The 16,653-nt window shown below is 45.9% G+C and overlaps 1 protein-coding gene across 4 annotated transcripts in view; it reads left to right on the plus strand.

The window, feature by feature from the left end:
- bmf1 (BCL2 modifying factor 1) overlaps positions 1-7,323 on the plus strand; it is a 22,756-nt gene extending 15,433 nt beyond the window's left edge. For all 4 annotated transcript variants that reach the window (XM_031580068.2, XM_031580071.2, XM_031580069.2 and 1 more), the window contains exon 4: positions 2,463-7,323. In XM_031580068.2, coding sequence (XP_031435928.1) covers positions 2,463-2,567 — 105 coding nt within the window. In that variant the 3' untranslated portion in view covers positions 2,568-7,323. The remainder of the gene's footprint in view (positions 1-2,462) is intronic.
- Positions 7,324-16,653: the final 9,330 nt, after the last annotated feature.

Below are 16,653 nucleotides of genomic sequence, written 5' to 3' on the forward strand. Positions count from 1 at the left end.
CACAGAAATGCAGACATCCAGACTCACACAGACTCACAAACACAGACAGACACATGCATGCAGACGCAGATAGACAAACAGATACACAGACATCCAGGTCCACACATACACAGTGTGTTGTGTGAGTACTTGTGTGTGATACCCACAAGACACTCGTACACACACACACACACACACACACACACACACACACATATGTGTGTGTGTGAATATATAAATAAATAAATAAATATATATATATATATATATGACACTTCATGTCTGACCATAGACGCACATATGAGAAACTCCTAGATAATGTGGCTCTAAAGGTCACTCGCAGCACTGGGAGGGACTTTCTGGAAGTTTCTTTATCAGGCTGTGTGGTTTAAGGGCATGACCCTGTGCTGACGTACAAGCTTGCTGAGTTAAGCTTTGACAGTGTTTGAGTTTCATGTTTCCTCATTTGTGTTTACAGTGGAAACATCACTCTTCAAAGACTGCTTGGTGTGTGCGTGTGTGTGTTTGTTTGTCTGTCTCTCTGTCTGTCTGTCTGTCTGTCTGAGTGTGATATTCTGCTGGTAGAATTTTGATTGTTAATCAATTTAGATTCTACGACACAAACACAGATTTACGTGAGATCACTTACACATAGGCCTACCACCTATACACTTAAACATCCACAGGGACACAAGGAAATTATTTTTATTTTTGTTTCATTTTGGTTTGATTTGTTTTCATCGCCATAGCACGACAGGACCAAATACACAACAACACAGTGTCGCAAACTTGATAGTATGTGTTGTGTCTGCTTTCAAATACACTCTGCAGTGGATGACAACAATAGCCCCCCCCCCCCCCAAAAAAACACACACACACACACACACACACACACACACACACCCCGACTCCCTGCAGAGCTGCAGACGGGGGGTGGCAGCTCTTCACTCACTTTTTATTTTTTATTTTTCCTTCCTGCACAGAGCAGTGCGAGTGCAGCGCAAGCATAAGCCAGCCAGCCAGCTCGCTACCCACGAGGAGAAATCCGGGGCTGCTGGCGCAGGCTTATGCAACGCTGTGCAATGTTTGCCCTCGTCTCTGCCAGCCAATGGAAGCCCGCCTCCTCGAACAATGGAGGAAGTCCAGAAGCCGGGACAGAAAATGTGTGGGTGCAGAAGTGCATTACTGTCTGCCTATTTTTAGCATTTTCCATAACACAGAGCGTACAGTGTTGTCATCCGTGTTATTGCGATTACAGTTATCATCATTATTATTGTTATTATTATTATACCATGTTGAAATTGAGGATGGTATTTTTATACCATCTGTATCATTAATCTGGGTCATGAAAAGACATGTCCACACATGTCGATCGAGAGTCCCAAAAGTCCCTTTTCCCCCCAAGTCGTAAACCCACATCTGAAGTGCAGGAAGAAAGCGGCGTGCCAGTCAGGTATCGGAGGGAACACGGAGGGAGAGAGTGGAGGTGGGATTAGGATACTGAGAGGACGCTCGCTCACTCGTACGGAGTTTTATGGGCTGTCGGTAAAAAGGGGCTGATACCATATCAGTGTTGGCTGTCTCTTCGAGTTCTGAGCCAAAGCAGCAGCAGCACTCCCCTCTCAAAACACATACACACACACACACACACACACACACACACACACACATACACAAACATTACCCGAATCTTTTCACTGACTGCACAGTAACCCCCCTCACCCCTCCTTAATCCTGTTTATTACAATTATCTTATCTGTGCTTGTCTGTGGCAGTGATGGCATTATCCCTCAGGCTAATCTCTCAATCCAGTCAGAGTCCTGGTGCCAGCCAGATAGGTGTGCGTGAGGACAATTTGCTTTTGCTGACTTCCCTGAGAAGGCATGCAGTCTGGGGAAGACTGTTCTCTATAGTGTGCCTGTATAATACATCTATAGTGTTGTTTCCTATACTGTGTGTGTTTGTGTGTGTGTGTGTGTGTGTGTGTGTGTGTGTGTGTGTGTGTGTATACTGTGTGTGTGTAGTATGTATATCCAAGCAGTGTTTCTGAGAGTGTCTCTTAGGGTAGCCCAGGTCAAAGAGTGGTCTTTGGCACAGTTACCCATGACGACTGAAATTGAGAGGAGTGTAATATTTGACTAATGTGTCCTTGCCAGTGAATCCTGGTGTGGGTGTGTTCACAGTGAAATTACACAGTGATACAAAGGCTCTCTGTCCTTCTATGGCTTTCCGATCCTCTGATCTTCACTAGAAGTCATAGAATAAGTGATTTGTGAAAATATCGTTATTGTTTTGTGGTCTTATCTTGGTGTTTGATTACTTGTGTGCTGTGTCAATAAAAAATGACATTTTCCCACCCTTACTAACAGTTAGTCAGTTACTAACAGTGAGTCATCAGAAATTGACGTTGCCCAACCTGTTAACACCTACATTCAACTTCATCTGTTATAATGGTCCTTCTGTTTTGTCTGCTCTGTTTACAGTTCCAGATAAACCAAAGGCACCAGCGGCAGCCATTCTTGTGGCGTCTGGCGTGGGCTTTATACACCCTGTTCATCGAGAGACCGGAGGGCGGCAGGCCGAGGTGAGACGGACCGAGCGGACCAGCCGCCACCACGGACCGGACCGTCCTGCCCGGTCCCACTTGGCGTGGCAAGGACCTCCAATGGCACTGTCCAAGATTCAACACGGGTTTGGAGACGAAAGAAGGACTGAGAGAGGGAGAAATGGAGAGAGCGACAGAGAGACGAGCAAAAAGGAGAGGCTGGTTGACCGCTGGTCGGGGAACCTGAGTCTCTTTTCTGCTGTTTTTCTTTGCTTTTTTTTTTTTTTTTTAAACCCCCCTCTTGAGGATGAGGTGGTTTTTTTCCTCTCCAAGAAGAAGATGATGCCATACTGTTCACAAGATTTTCTCTATTCCTATTTTCATAAAAAAAGAGACAAATAGAAAAAAGGAGTGAGAAAAAAATGAACGTGTGGAGGTAGTATTTTGTACAGTATATTGTTCTTGTTTTATTGTTTGCACTTCCGTATGTGTACTTCTTGAATGACCTCCGTATGTCTTGGGAATGCCTTATTGTTTCCATGCCACCCTGGGACGAGGAAGAGGGGAAGAAGGAAGGAAACGAAAGGAAAAAGATGGGGTGGCATGGAGCTCCTGTTCTGAAATCTCCCAGGAAACCAATCAACTTGACAACCAACTAATCTCCAAAGAGGCTGTTTTTTTTTGTATTTCTTTTTCTGTTTTGCACCTCAGCTTGTCCAGTTACGTTTTTTTTTCAACAAGATGTTAAATATTCTTTGTTCTTTCTTTAACCTTTTGGTGTGTGCGTGTGTGTGTGTGTGTGTGTGTGTGTGTGTGTGTGCGTGTATGCGCGTGCGTGTGTGTGTGTGTTTGTATCAATGCGTGTGTGTTTGTTTGTTTTTTCCCCAGTGTCTATACATTTTTTGTTTTCAAATGTTATGTCCTCAATGGCTTCCTCACGCGGATTCAAGTCCCAGTTTGTTGTCTAGTTGTTTTGCCATGTATGGCATCATGAAGTGCGTTAAGTGAGGCGCGGGCTAAATCCGAAAGGATTACAAAACTGGTGATATTCCTACTGTAGATATGAAAGGCAGACGAAAGAATCCAACCAAGTATCTCTCCAGAGAGTCTCTCCTGGTGTCTGCTCGCGTAAGGAGACCCAGGAGTGCTCCCTGCTCCTCCTAGTCTTTTGGGGGGTAACAGCGTCTCCCGATGGCATATCATGAAACGAAAGAGTATCAGAAGAAGGCACCTCTGTCATACAACCGGCAGAGCCCCAGATGAGCTGTGGAATCCATTTTGCTTGCACTAGAGTACGTCTGCCAAGGGTGGTGGATTTGAATCACAAAGCACATTGTTTTTTTTGTTTGTTTGTTTGTTTTGTTTGTTTGTTTTTTTATTTGCTTTTATTATTTGTATTATTATTTTCTTTTTTTCTTTTAGTTTTTTCCCTACCAGTCAGGGACACAAAAATTCATAGGGATTAATTGTCCTGAAACTGAAATCTGAATGAATGTGGTGAAGTTTGAAATTTGATTAATAACACAAACCTCTCGAAGTGTGTAATGAAGGTGACTGAAAACATGTTTATTTTCCCCCAAGAGATACGACTGTTTGTTTGTTTTTATCTCCCCTTTATTCAAATCAGACAAAATGGCAAACTTATCCAGAATAGGGACAAAATTAGGGTTATTGAACTACAAAATAGCAGTCTTTGACTGAACAGAAACAATCCACTAAATGCAGTTGTTTCAACCATTAAAATTGACATAGGTGCCTCCCCCCCCCCCCCCCCCCCCCCAAGATGTTTTGAAAGTGTGCTCGTCTTTGTTGCCCGTTGGAGAGACTCCAAACCACTTGTGTGTTTGGCACCTGAGCAATACTGTGCAAACAAATCTGTGAATCGACTGCATCTCTTCTCAGGATACTTATCTGGGCTTTTGTAAGTTTAAAACAGAAAAAGCATATGACTATATACCTTTCAGGTGACCTTGTTAAACGGTGCAGTGGTGTTGTTGAATATAAATGACCACTACTTTTTTGCCTTTTAAACATTTTTTTACAAGACTAGAGGAGAAAATCTTCAGAAGAGAGAATTGAACTGTTATTACTGTTATAATGTTTTTGGTATGTTTGAAGACACTGATTAATTCTCGTCAATGCTGTTATGTGTGTGTGGGGGGGGGCTATTTTTATTTTGTGTTGCGTTTTTGTTTTATTATTCCTTTCCAACTTCATGTCCAAGTTTGAGGAGTCCACATGCTCTGACGAAACCACATGTCTCACTTCGAAGGGCTTTTAAAAACGTACAACCTGTCCTCCTGTCCAAGTCACCCCCACTGTTACACCTTTGTCCCTTTTAATCAACAAAAAAATCCCATTTAAATGATTATCATTTCATACATTTCTAGCCGATTCAGTTTTCAGAGTCTTATGCATGAAGGATGAAGATCACATGTGCAGCCTGTGCAGTTGTGAACCGTTCACAAAGCTGTCTTTTCAATTGCCACCAGGTAGCAACCTTGGGTACATCAGTATGGTACAGTAGACTCTCTTGTGGATGTAGCTGTAAATGGGTGACTATAAAGTTGAGAGCTATTGGAGGCAGAATCTACATTTGAAGCATGTTTTTCGTTAGGAGCTGAAAGTTGTAGTTGTTTCCTGCAAAATTTGAACGCTGAGCCAGTTAACTGTCCTTGTAGTTCTGCCTCTCCATCTCTCCCTTTTTCCATTTTAGTCTTGCCATACTTTAGTCTCTCTGGACCCTGTACATGTGGACTGCTCCCAAAACTTATATAGGACATTGGGGATTTTACTCATTTATTTTGTAATTTATTTTTTATTTTGTTTTCTTTTTTTTAGTTTTTCCTCTTATTTATTGTTTGTATATTTGCCCATTTCCTACTGTATACATTCATGTGTGCAATTTCTCTACTTCATTTTATTGGTCTTAGATTTGTATATATTGCATTTGTGTTTCTCTGCTGAATGGTAGGGGCCACCATTGTCTGATTGTTTCTTGGGAGTACATTTTAATGTCCAGAATCTCAGTTGTGTTCACTCAATGAGGATAAGCAAACAAAACAGAAACAAACTAAATTCAAAACAATCAACTAAAAAAAAAAAGAATAGTATTGGCAACAAAAAAAAGAAAATCAGAAGGGCCAACTCTTGGTTTGATACAGAGACCTGCTTGAACAAGTCTAATTGCCTTCTACACTACACCAGCGACATTTTTGTGCTGTGTTACGTGTACGAAAACAATCATGAGGGCAAAAAAAAACTGATACGAGCAGAAAGCTACTGCTGTTTATTATTTTTTACCCAGAAAGCTGTGCCTTTCTATTGTCGAGGCTTGTTCTGTTGAGTGATGTCTTCACATAAAAGCTAAGGACCAAGCTTTCCCTTCAACCACTAGCTCAAAGCCCACTGAATCCCTGTACACTGAAATTAGCAGCTAAAGATGCTGTTTGTCACTCTGCCTTTGTTAGTCATTGCACATACAAGACTTGCCCTCATAGATTAGTCAATCATCAAGTTAGTCTTTACAAGTTAGCCACAGTGATCATTTCGCCTTGGAAGAATGATGGCAGTGAAATTAGTACAATTTCTTCAACTCTGTCCAAATCTTCTGTAAAGTCACTGGGCATTGCTTATTGGTTAGACTTTCAACACTTTTTAAATTGATATGCACTGGAAAAGAAAAAAAGATATTTTGCGGTTCTTTAATGTTAACGTGTCCATAATCCCTGGCTGTTGTAGTAAAGCGTACATACATACACTCTGGGTTATTTTCTGAAATCTGACGATAAGGTGCCAGACAGGCAAATTACATGTCCTCCTGTGTTATTTTTGTATGGACTCGACGTTTTTGGTCCACTTTCTGAAGGTTGAGGTGGAGGGGAAGCAAGCCACCATGTTGCCCAGTGTTAGCATTGTTTTTTGTGGGGGTTAGAGGGAGGTTGAGTGAAGGAGCTACTGAAAGAAGTTGGGTCAGTTTAAGTGTGACCGAGCTCGAGGATGGTCCACAAGAACAGTCAGTTTAGTGTTGAAAACCGTCAGTGTCTTGAATTATTACAATTTTTTTTTTGTCCATTGTAATTCAATAAGAAGACCTGAAGAAGTGTGAACCTTACGATTTGTTCTTGCTCATGATTTTTTTTTCTAACTTTAAAAAAAACAAAACTTTCATACATCTGCTTTTAAGAGGCAGTTTTAGCCTGTAAATTGTTTTTAATACCTTTCGGGATTTCTATGAAATATCAAATGAGATCAAGGGCTTTCTTATTTTTTTAAAGAAAGGAAATGAATTTACAACATTCCTTGCTGAACTGTGGTGTGGAAAGAGCGGTACGGGCTTGTAAGATTCACTTTTTATAGTGATGTTTAAAAAAAACAGAACGGGGGAAAAATGCATCACATTTGACTTAATTTGGCATGGTTATGTATTGGGATCAAAAAAGAAATATCTGTTTTTCAACATATACTGTTAGTTACATTTATTGCTGAAATCCTTGAAGTTGCCTTCATTTCATACATTTTTAACTAAGTCTTGAGGATCACACATACTCTGTATACCAAGAAATGAGACCCAGCAAAAATGTAGCATTTTTGTAAACATTGACTGTGTGTCTTCGAGACTGTACTGTGCACTCATTACTTTTCTCTCCCTGGTTTTATACAGTATGGAGGTCTAGACGATTTGTTATATAGTGCAATATATGTGCAATGTAAATAAGAGCTTTTCTCTGAAAGAAAACTTTTTTTTGTTGTTGTTTAATTGGTACTTTTTTTTCAATAAAAATGTATTAAACTGTAAACATTGAGTGTCTCCTTTTCCTTACCATACTTAAACTTCACCTAAAATTAAGTTTATATATTGTGTACTAAGAGCATAACGTATTGTTGTAGCACACACACTACCTCTCTCATTGTTGCTCTCTCTCCATCTCTCTCTTTCTGTCACTCACTTCCTCCCACCTTCTCTTTGTGTGTCTCTCTCTTTCTCTCCATCTCTCTTTCTTTCTTTCTCTCACTCACTTCCTCCCACCCTCTCTCTTTCTCTCTGTCTCTGGAGTGTATCCTCTTGTAACGGGCATCTCCGTGGGCAACCAGGCGTTTGGCAGCGCCTCTGCCCGCTGCCTCCCTCTCCCACTGTGAGGTCATTAATTCACTGGACCCAGTCAAGCCTCCTGACCAGGCTAATGACTTCCAGTCAGACACAGACACACACACACACACACACACACACCATTCACATGCTACTTCAGCAGGGGTGTGGTAACCCACATACACACCCGTGCAAACCTGGCTTCACAACTAGAATACACTATGTTAAAAAGGCCACCAGTTGCACCCAGCTGTGCACCCCCGCTGTGCCGGCCACTCACGGGACCTGGGGTCCATGAAAGGTCAGCCTATCAGTTGATCCCAGAGTTCCGTGGGGCTCGTGCACAGTGGAATTTCACTGACCATTTGGCCACTTCAACAGTTTCAAGACAGTTTCAAGGCCCCCGTCATCTCTCCACTATATAAGGCCGACCCTCCTCTGGCCAAGTTGTGGGTCAAGTCGAGCGGTGTTGGAGAAGTCATCATCAAGGAGCACATCGGACAATATCACGATCAGAGACATTCACTTTCATTCTTGCCGTGCGTCATTGAGAATGTGAGTGTTTGTGATATGTGTCATCTGTATAATTTGTATTTCACTTGTTACCGTCACTTCAATCAGTTAATGTTAGTAACGGGAGATAATGGAATGTTCACCGTTACGCGGCACGGTGTGAAAGGAACATATCCGTAGTTAATCATAGCCGTAATATTCATAGTGTATATACTGTTTCATTCTTGTTGTATATATCATCTTTATTGTATTTAATTGTATATATTTGTCATTTGTATTGTTAATAGAAACCACGGATTCATTTCTATCATTTCACGGATTATATCAGTCAGTTCACGGATTCAAATGTGGATATAAGTCCCTTTACACGGGATAATTATATTCACGGGCATCATTCATCAACCACTTCATGTCTTCACTTCGTGTGTGTGTGCAATAAATCAGACCTCATTGGAACATTGGCATCCGTTATTGTTCTGACCGGACAAACCTGTGGCGATTGTCACCTATTTCAAGTACACCAGCATATAGTCCTTTTGGGTTTCATTCCATCACTATCACCCTATTTTATATGGTCCTTCGAGCCGGAGATTACATTTACCACAGTAAAGATGTCAATGCCAAGAGACAACACTCGTGCTCGCCGTGATGGTTATCAGCCCAGCTGCTTGGATGACTACTCGGTGAAGCTCTCGAGGCCTCATCTACATCAGGCACACGCACTCCCAGACCAAGCCGTTGGTGGAGCCATCAGTCCCAGCCATGTGGACGCTCTAGCACCACCTGCTGGACAGAAGCAGTCAAGCCCACTCCCAGAGGCATTCCTCTCAGCTCTCAGGGAGATGCGGGAGGACAATCAGCAATTAAGGCTTGATATGCAGCAAATTGTCCAAGCCCTCTCACCACGTGAATCAGAGGCACCACCAGCTCCAACCACCAGCTTCGCTGCCGCATCCAGAGGACGACCCCACGTCGCAGACAGTGGGGTATCCTATTCAAGGCTTCCCTTCCCGGATTTCTCATCCACGCCGCTGACAACCAGGCAGCCCTTCCTTCAGCCAGTGGATGACCTGCAAGGTGTGCCGTGGACTACGTCTCATCATTCTCAGCTGGTGGTCCAACCAGATGATGACACGTCTCCGTGGCAGGTGCCACGCCCACATCATCCACCTCAACAGTTTGTGGCTGAGCTGACTGATCATATGCGGAGCATGCATATGCGTCCAGAGCACAGCCCAGCTGCTCACGCACCGCCATCTCAGGTACCAACACCGCAGTACATGGTGCCATTCACCCCTCCTCGCACCTCATCAGCTCGTCCTTACAACCCAGCATCATACCCGGTTGCTGGACTGAGGCCACTGGGGCAGGGTCCCTACGACGGGCCACCTACTCCTCCCCGACGAGAGAGCACCTACAGAGGACCAAAGCCTCACATCCCGTGCTTCACAGATGAAGACCCCCGCCAGTTTGCCCGCCTGAAGCTGGCATTGGAGAACATCCTGCCTGCGGATGCGACTGAGCGGTTCAAGTACCAGATCCTGGTCGACCACCTGAAGCTGGAGGATGCTCTGCTGATAGCAGACTCCTACTGCAACAGCCGGTATCCTTACACCAACACCATGGCATCACTCACCGAGCTGTATGGCCAGCCACACAGGCTGGCTCTGCAGCGCATCAACGAGGTCCTTGCTGAATCTCCAGTCAAGAGCGGTGACAGCAGGGGGTTCCGCCTGTTCGCACTAAAGGTGCGGGCCCTTGTGGGGATGTTGGACCAGCTGGGGAAAGAAGGGCGAACAGAACTGGAGTGTGGGTCACATGTGTCACGACTGCTGTCAAAGCTTCCACATGACTTGCGCATCCAGTTCAAACGCTATATCGACCCCATTCGGACACCAATCCCCACACTGCTGGACTTTTCTTACTGGCTGGAGAAGGAGGTCCGTGTTCAGCAGGATGAGGTGCCATTCATCCACTCCAGAGCACCGCTGGAAGAGCCACCTGACCGCCAGAAAGGCGCCAGGTCGAACCAGAGCCCAGCCGTGCACTTAACCACTGTCCTGCTTGGGTGTGACTCACCTGTTAAGGCAGTCGAGCCCACCAAGACAGCACAGCCCTCACCATGCAAGGCAGAGCAGCCGCAGAAGTACTGCCCGTTCTGCAACAACATACAGCACTATTTCAATCAGTGCACAACATTCAAGCAGCTGACCAAGGATCAGAAGGTCAGCTGGATCAAGAAAGGGAAACGGTGCTGGAGGTGTGGAAGGGATCATCAAACAGTGCAGTGCTACCTCAAGGCCAGATGTCAGACATGCAATCTGACGCATCTGGAAGTGCTGCACGAGGTGAACGCCAGACCGGAGAAGCCAGCCCCCAAAGCCAGTCAGCCGGTGACGTACTACCTCGATCCTGCCAGGAGGGGTGGTAGCGTACTGCTGAAAATGGTAAAGGTGTGCCTATTCCATGGCAACAAGAAGATGGAGACCTACGCCATCTTGGATGACGGTTCCGAGCGCACAATGCTGCTGCACAGTGCTGCTCAGGAGCTGGGTCTTCACGGACGAAGTGAGGAGCTGGCACTCAGAACCATCCGTCAGGACGTCAGGGCTGTGCCAGGGAGGTCAGTCTCATTCTCTGTGGCATCAGCCATTCATCCTCAGAAGCGGTTCAGGATAGAGCAAGCTTTCACCTCAACAGAGCTTGGTTTATCCACTCATTCATATCCAGTCAAAGCCCTGCAAAAAGCCTATCACCACCTCAGAGACCTGCCCCTTCATTCATTCAGTCAGGCCCAACCACTTCTCCTCATCGGGTCTGACTACCCTCATCTCCTCACCCCAGTTGAGCGAGTGCACCTAGGCCCACCAGGTGGACCGGCTGCACTGCGCACACGCCTCGGTTGGACACTGCAAGGCCCTTTCAATGTACCCATGCATCAGTCCTCCACCCCTCAGTGTCTACTCACTGGGACTCATCCTCCAACGGTTGAGCTGCCTCATCACATGGCTCAGCCCTGGCAGATGGATGTCTTGCCCTCCCCGAATGTGAAGCTCATCACACGGTCAAAGCAGGACACAGCCACTGTCAGGTCACAGGAGGAGAAGACAGTCAGAGTGAAGGTGGATCGCCTGCCTCATCAAGCACTCCAACAGTCCGTCCTTGGTCCCCGGTGTGGCACTGGGAAACGGCTGCGTCAGGAGTCCATCCGTGCAGAGGCACGGAGCAGCAAAGGCACAAGGAAGAAGCCTTCCCCGTCAGCAGGAAGAGACGGGTCAGCATTCTACGAGCCTGCTAACCTGCGGAAGTCAATCTTCTGTGGTAACGTCTCTGTGACCTCTGCTCAGTCTCTTCCAGATCCCGGAGGTTTCAGCAGCTACCAAGAGCTGCTGGAGGCCTCTATCAGAGCATGTCATGGGGCGGCCACGCCCACAGACCCCGCAGCAGAGGACGTCAGGCAAGCTGAGCTTGCTCTCCTCCGGACAGTTCAGAGAGACTGCTTCCCGGAGGAATTCATTCTTCTTTCCACAGGGAAACCTGTCCCTGCAGCCAGCAGACTGCTCAGGTTGGCTCCTGAGTTTGACGCAAAGGTCCAACTGATCCGCGTGGGGGGGCGGCTCCGCAGGTGTGAGTCCCTGGAGGAGGACGCATTGCACCCCATAGTGCTGGATCCTCATCACCCCATCACCAAGCTCATCATCCAGGACGGTGACAGCCGGCTCATGCATCCAGGCCCGGACAGGGTGGTTTCTGAGCTACGGCGACGGTTCTGGATCTTGAGGGGGAGACAGGCCGTCAGGAAGCACCAGCACGGCTGTGCTGAGTGCCGAAGATGGCGCAGCAACTCAGTCATTTCCAGAATGGCTGACTTTTCACCCATCAGCTTGCGGCTTTCCAGGCCGCATTCTATTTCAACAGGTGTGGTTGCTTCAAACTACACCTCATCAGCATACGGACAGCGCAGATCCAGGTCGAGGACCGGACCTACACGCGGCCCGCTGCAATCCGTCTCCCATCATTCCTGCAGGATGCAACTGGCTCATTGCAGGAAAACACCTTTGCTACGCAAAGTTGAGGGCGGCTGTTAAAAAGGCCACCAGTTGCACCCAGCTGTGCACCCCCGCTGTGCCGGCCACTCACGGGACCTGGGGTCCATGAAAGGTCAGCCTATCAGTTGATCCCAGAGTTCCGTGGGGCTCGTGCACAGTGGAATTTCACTGACCATTTGGCCACTTCAACAGTTTCAAGACAGTTTCAAGGCCCCCGTCATCTCTCCACTATATAAGGCCGACCCTCCTCTGGCCAAGTTGTGGGTCAAGTCGAGCGGTGTTGGAGAAGTCATCATCAAGGAGCACATCGGACAATATCACGATCAGAGACATTCACTTTCATTCTTGCCGTGCGTCATTGAGAATGTGAGTGTTTGTGATATGTGTCATCTGTATAATTTGTATTTCACTTGTTACCGTCACTTCAATCAGTTAATGTTAGTAACGGGAGATAATGGAATGTTCACCGTTACGCGGCACGGTGTGAAAGGAACATATCCGTAGTTAATCATAGCCGTAATATTCATAGTGTATATACTGTTTCATTCTTGTTGTATATATCATCTTTATTGTATTTAATTGTATATATTTGTCATTTGTATTGTTAATAGAAACCACGGATTCATTTCTATCATTTCACGGATTATATCAGTCAGTTCACGGATTCAAATGTGGATATAAGTCCCTTTACACGGGATAATTATATTCACGGGCATCATTCATCAACCACTTCATGTCTTCACTTCGTGTGTGTGTGCAATAAATCAGACCTCATTGGAACATTGGCATCCGTTATTGTTCTGACCGGACAAACCTGTGGCGATTGTCACCTATTTCAAGTACACCAGCATATAGTCCTTTTGGGTTTCATTCCATCACTATCACCCTATTTTATACACTATGTTCGCATTCATGCAAGCACATCTCCTAGTCAGGGGTGTTGGTAAAGGACACACACACATGGGACTCAATGTTATGAAACAAATATATACACACACGTTCTACCAAAGGAACAGCAGGGTGGCAACACACACTAACTATCAAACCATGTTTGCGGTGAGATTTCAACAAACACATACACTCTTACGCAACCTTGCCTACACATGCAAAAACATACACTCATACTCAACCAAAACAGTGATGCTGAATAACACAGGGCACACATTACCCTGGCTCAGGTACACACCAGGCTCACACTCGCTCTTCAGTTAATCAGTGAAGTAACACACACACACACACTACCAAAACTGACCTGTGCCCTAGCCTCCTGCTGCGTTGTAGAGGGGTTTGCAGTGTTTACATCCATTTATAGAGTCCCCTCTCACTCTAAATTAATGTCATTTTTTACCAAAGGTCACGGCTGTCTAGATGGATGCTGGTTATGGTCTTTTGTAACGGTCCGGCCAGATCTGGGCCAGATGGACGCCATAGTCCGATGTCATCTGGGTGTACTGCAGAAAAGCAGAGGGGTCACTGGGGTTTGATCCCCAATGGCCCTAATGTCTGTTTGGCTGCCCAAGTGAAGTCACACCAAACTACCAAAACAGAGCAGCTAAGTCTCTGGAGATTAACGCTCATTAGGGTGGCTGGAAGTTAATTGACAAAATTAACCAAAACATGTTTTCACTGTCGATCTTCTCTGTAGACGAGCAGATAAAAACCACATCACCCCAGTCAGTCACAGAAACACACACATGCACAGAAAGTAAAACACACACACACACACACACACACACACACATGCACAGAAAGTAAAACACACACACACACACACACACACACACACACACACATCTAGAGAAATCTTTCAGTTAGACAATTTTTTTTTCTCCTGAGCCGGAGCAGCTGGAGACGCAACTCTGGTTACATCTGTTGTTTTGTTTAAAGCCGTAACCCGGAGGTGTGCAGTTCCAGGTTTCTCTCTCTCTCATTCCCTTTCTCTCGCGTGGCAGACCTGTTGTTCAGCACTGTCAGGTATGCTTTCGCACCACCTGACTCACCTGCTCCGCCACTTCCCCGTCACCCTTCCTTCCTCCCTCCCTCCCTCCCTCCCTCCCTCCATCTTGCCGTAGGCACCACTGGCATTGGCACCAGCGCCGGCTCGCTCCTGCGTCTGTCAGGGGGGGATGTGGTTTTGATCCGAACAACAGAGCAGGGAGGTAATCACAGTCAGAGCAGTCTGGGGAAAAAAAACACAAAGGGACGTCTAGAGACGCCAATCTGTCAGGCTGATCTCTCAACATATCTAACTCAAAGGAGACAAGAATGGCAGAGTAGACTTCTCCACATATGACAGATTTTTTTATACAAACTACTTTTTATAAAGTGTGACAATAATATTCGCTCTTGCTGAACCCACTGCTTTCCTTCAGATATTCGGATATATCACCCAGGGAAACACATACCTCCACATTCACACACAAAACAGTATAAGGCCATGTCCAGAGTAGTAGAAGTCTTAACCAAACGTTCAGCCTAATGCTAATGTTAACCCAAACCCTAACCTTAACTGGTAAGTGATAGGTGAAAATTCACCCTAGTTACCTCAGGACTCCGGAGCTGCATATAAGTATATTTATTAGACAAACAACAATTGCAATCGGGCTCACTCCCAGCACAAGGCTGAAAGTGAAGCAATGATAAACACATCGCACAAGGTTTATATAGACAGAAGTTTAGCGTTCCGTAGGGATAACCACGTGGTGGATCTCTGACGTCCGAGGCAAGGATGGAAGTTTTGCAAGGTCAGAAGAAGCACAGTTCGACCCTTCTTATCACCTCTGGTCTAAACATGCTCTTGTACATATGCAGACTAAGTGGCACCTTATAATCTAAGTTACACACACACAGAAACACAGAAAAGCCATGTTCCTGCTTACATAAGCACATGATTCATATAAGGTAATTAATAATACAAGGCACTTGATTATTATATTCTTAAGTCATTAACAGTGTTTGGAAATTATCTCCATCAGTAAGAAAAGAAGACTAATGACAATATCAGCACACCCACTGACAGTGAATGAGAATGTGCTTGTCAAACACACACACACACACACACACACACACACACACACACACACACACACACACACACACACACACACACACACACACACACACACACACACACACACACACACACACACACACACACACACACACAGACACACACAGACACACACACACACACACTGAATGAAAAGCCCAGCCAGCCCCATTGACTTGATGCTGCCTGTTGATGTGTGCCATTTTGTTTTCCTAAGAGTTTAAGGCGAAGTCCAGACCTGCAGGATAAAACGCTGATGTGCATAATTAGTCAGTGTGCAGGGCTGTAAAAAAATATCCCGTCTCAGATGACCGATCTCAGATTAAGAAACCAGTGGCTCCTGCATCAGTAACCACACCCACCCCTCCACCCCTCCACCCCACACCCCTCTCCGGCCCACCTCAGCACCTATTGTGCCTCTGTGTGTAAACAGTCCGGCGAGTAGAAGAGAGAAAAAGAAGGGGGTAGGAGGAGGAGGGGGGAGAGATGATTATCCTGCATGGGGTTTAAAATCTCCCTCGGGACAGACTGTTGTGGTGCTAGGGGTGGGGGATGGAGCCCTGTGTGTGTGTGTGTCAGTATGTGTGTGTGTGTGTCAGTATGTGTGTGTGTGTGCAGACCGCTCGCTGCTGGCCTGCTGAAGTTGCTACTCCGGCTGGATCAGCACTTTTTTTTCTCTGCGCCGGGGAGAGCCTTGGCCGCCGAGGCCCCTTGAACAATGGCTCCTCTGTTCTCCGTTCGCTCTGCTGAAAGAGACACCCATTAGTGCGCCCGTCTATCTCTCCGTGGGTCGGGCCTAGGGGTCACTGACAAGTGCGGCTCTTGTTTATGTCTGCGAAGCCAATCAAAACACCCCTGTTGCCTCTCGCTCTTAACCCCTTCTGTGCTGGATCCTGCATTGGAGAAAGCAGTTGGTGTTTACACTGTCTCTCCCTCACACGCACGGTCAAAACAGCTCCTTATTTTACTTGCAGAGGTTTGAATTGGAGGGGATAGATAGAATACAGACGTATCAATGACAAAGACTAATAAGCTTGTGATGCTTTAGTCTCCCTTCCTAGAAGCAGAGAGACGTTAAGGGAGTTCACCAAAGTGCTATGATAGCGGCTCGCTACTAATTACAGTGCAGGTTTTAATGCTCTGCCTCAGTGGTGTTAAATGCACCCAAAGGGCTGGCTGACAGTCGGTGAATAAAGGAGCAATCAGCAACAGCGCTAACAGCAAATTAGTGCTGAAAGGTGTGTCCTGAACCCCACACAGAGTGAAACCCATAGCGGTTTCCCCTGGCTGTGCCTCCATCATAGATCATTTCTCACCAGCTGGGAGATAATTGCTTAATTGCCGCTTTAAAGAACATGCTTATTTCCTCAGTCGGCTAAGAGTTGTTGTTGGCTGTTTTTTTTTTGTCTCGAGGAAGAGAAACCAAACA

The sequence above is a fragment of the Clupea harengus genome, chromosome 14 (assembly GCF_900700415.2).
Source record: "Clupea harengus chromosome 14, Ch_v2.0.2, whole genome shotgun sequence".
Classification (NCBI taxonomy): Eukaryota; Metazoa; Chordata; class Actinopteri; order Clupeiformes; family Clupeidae; genus Clupea; species Clupea harengus.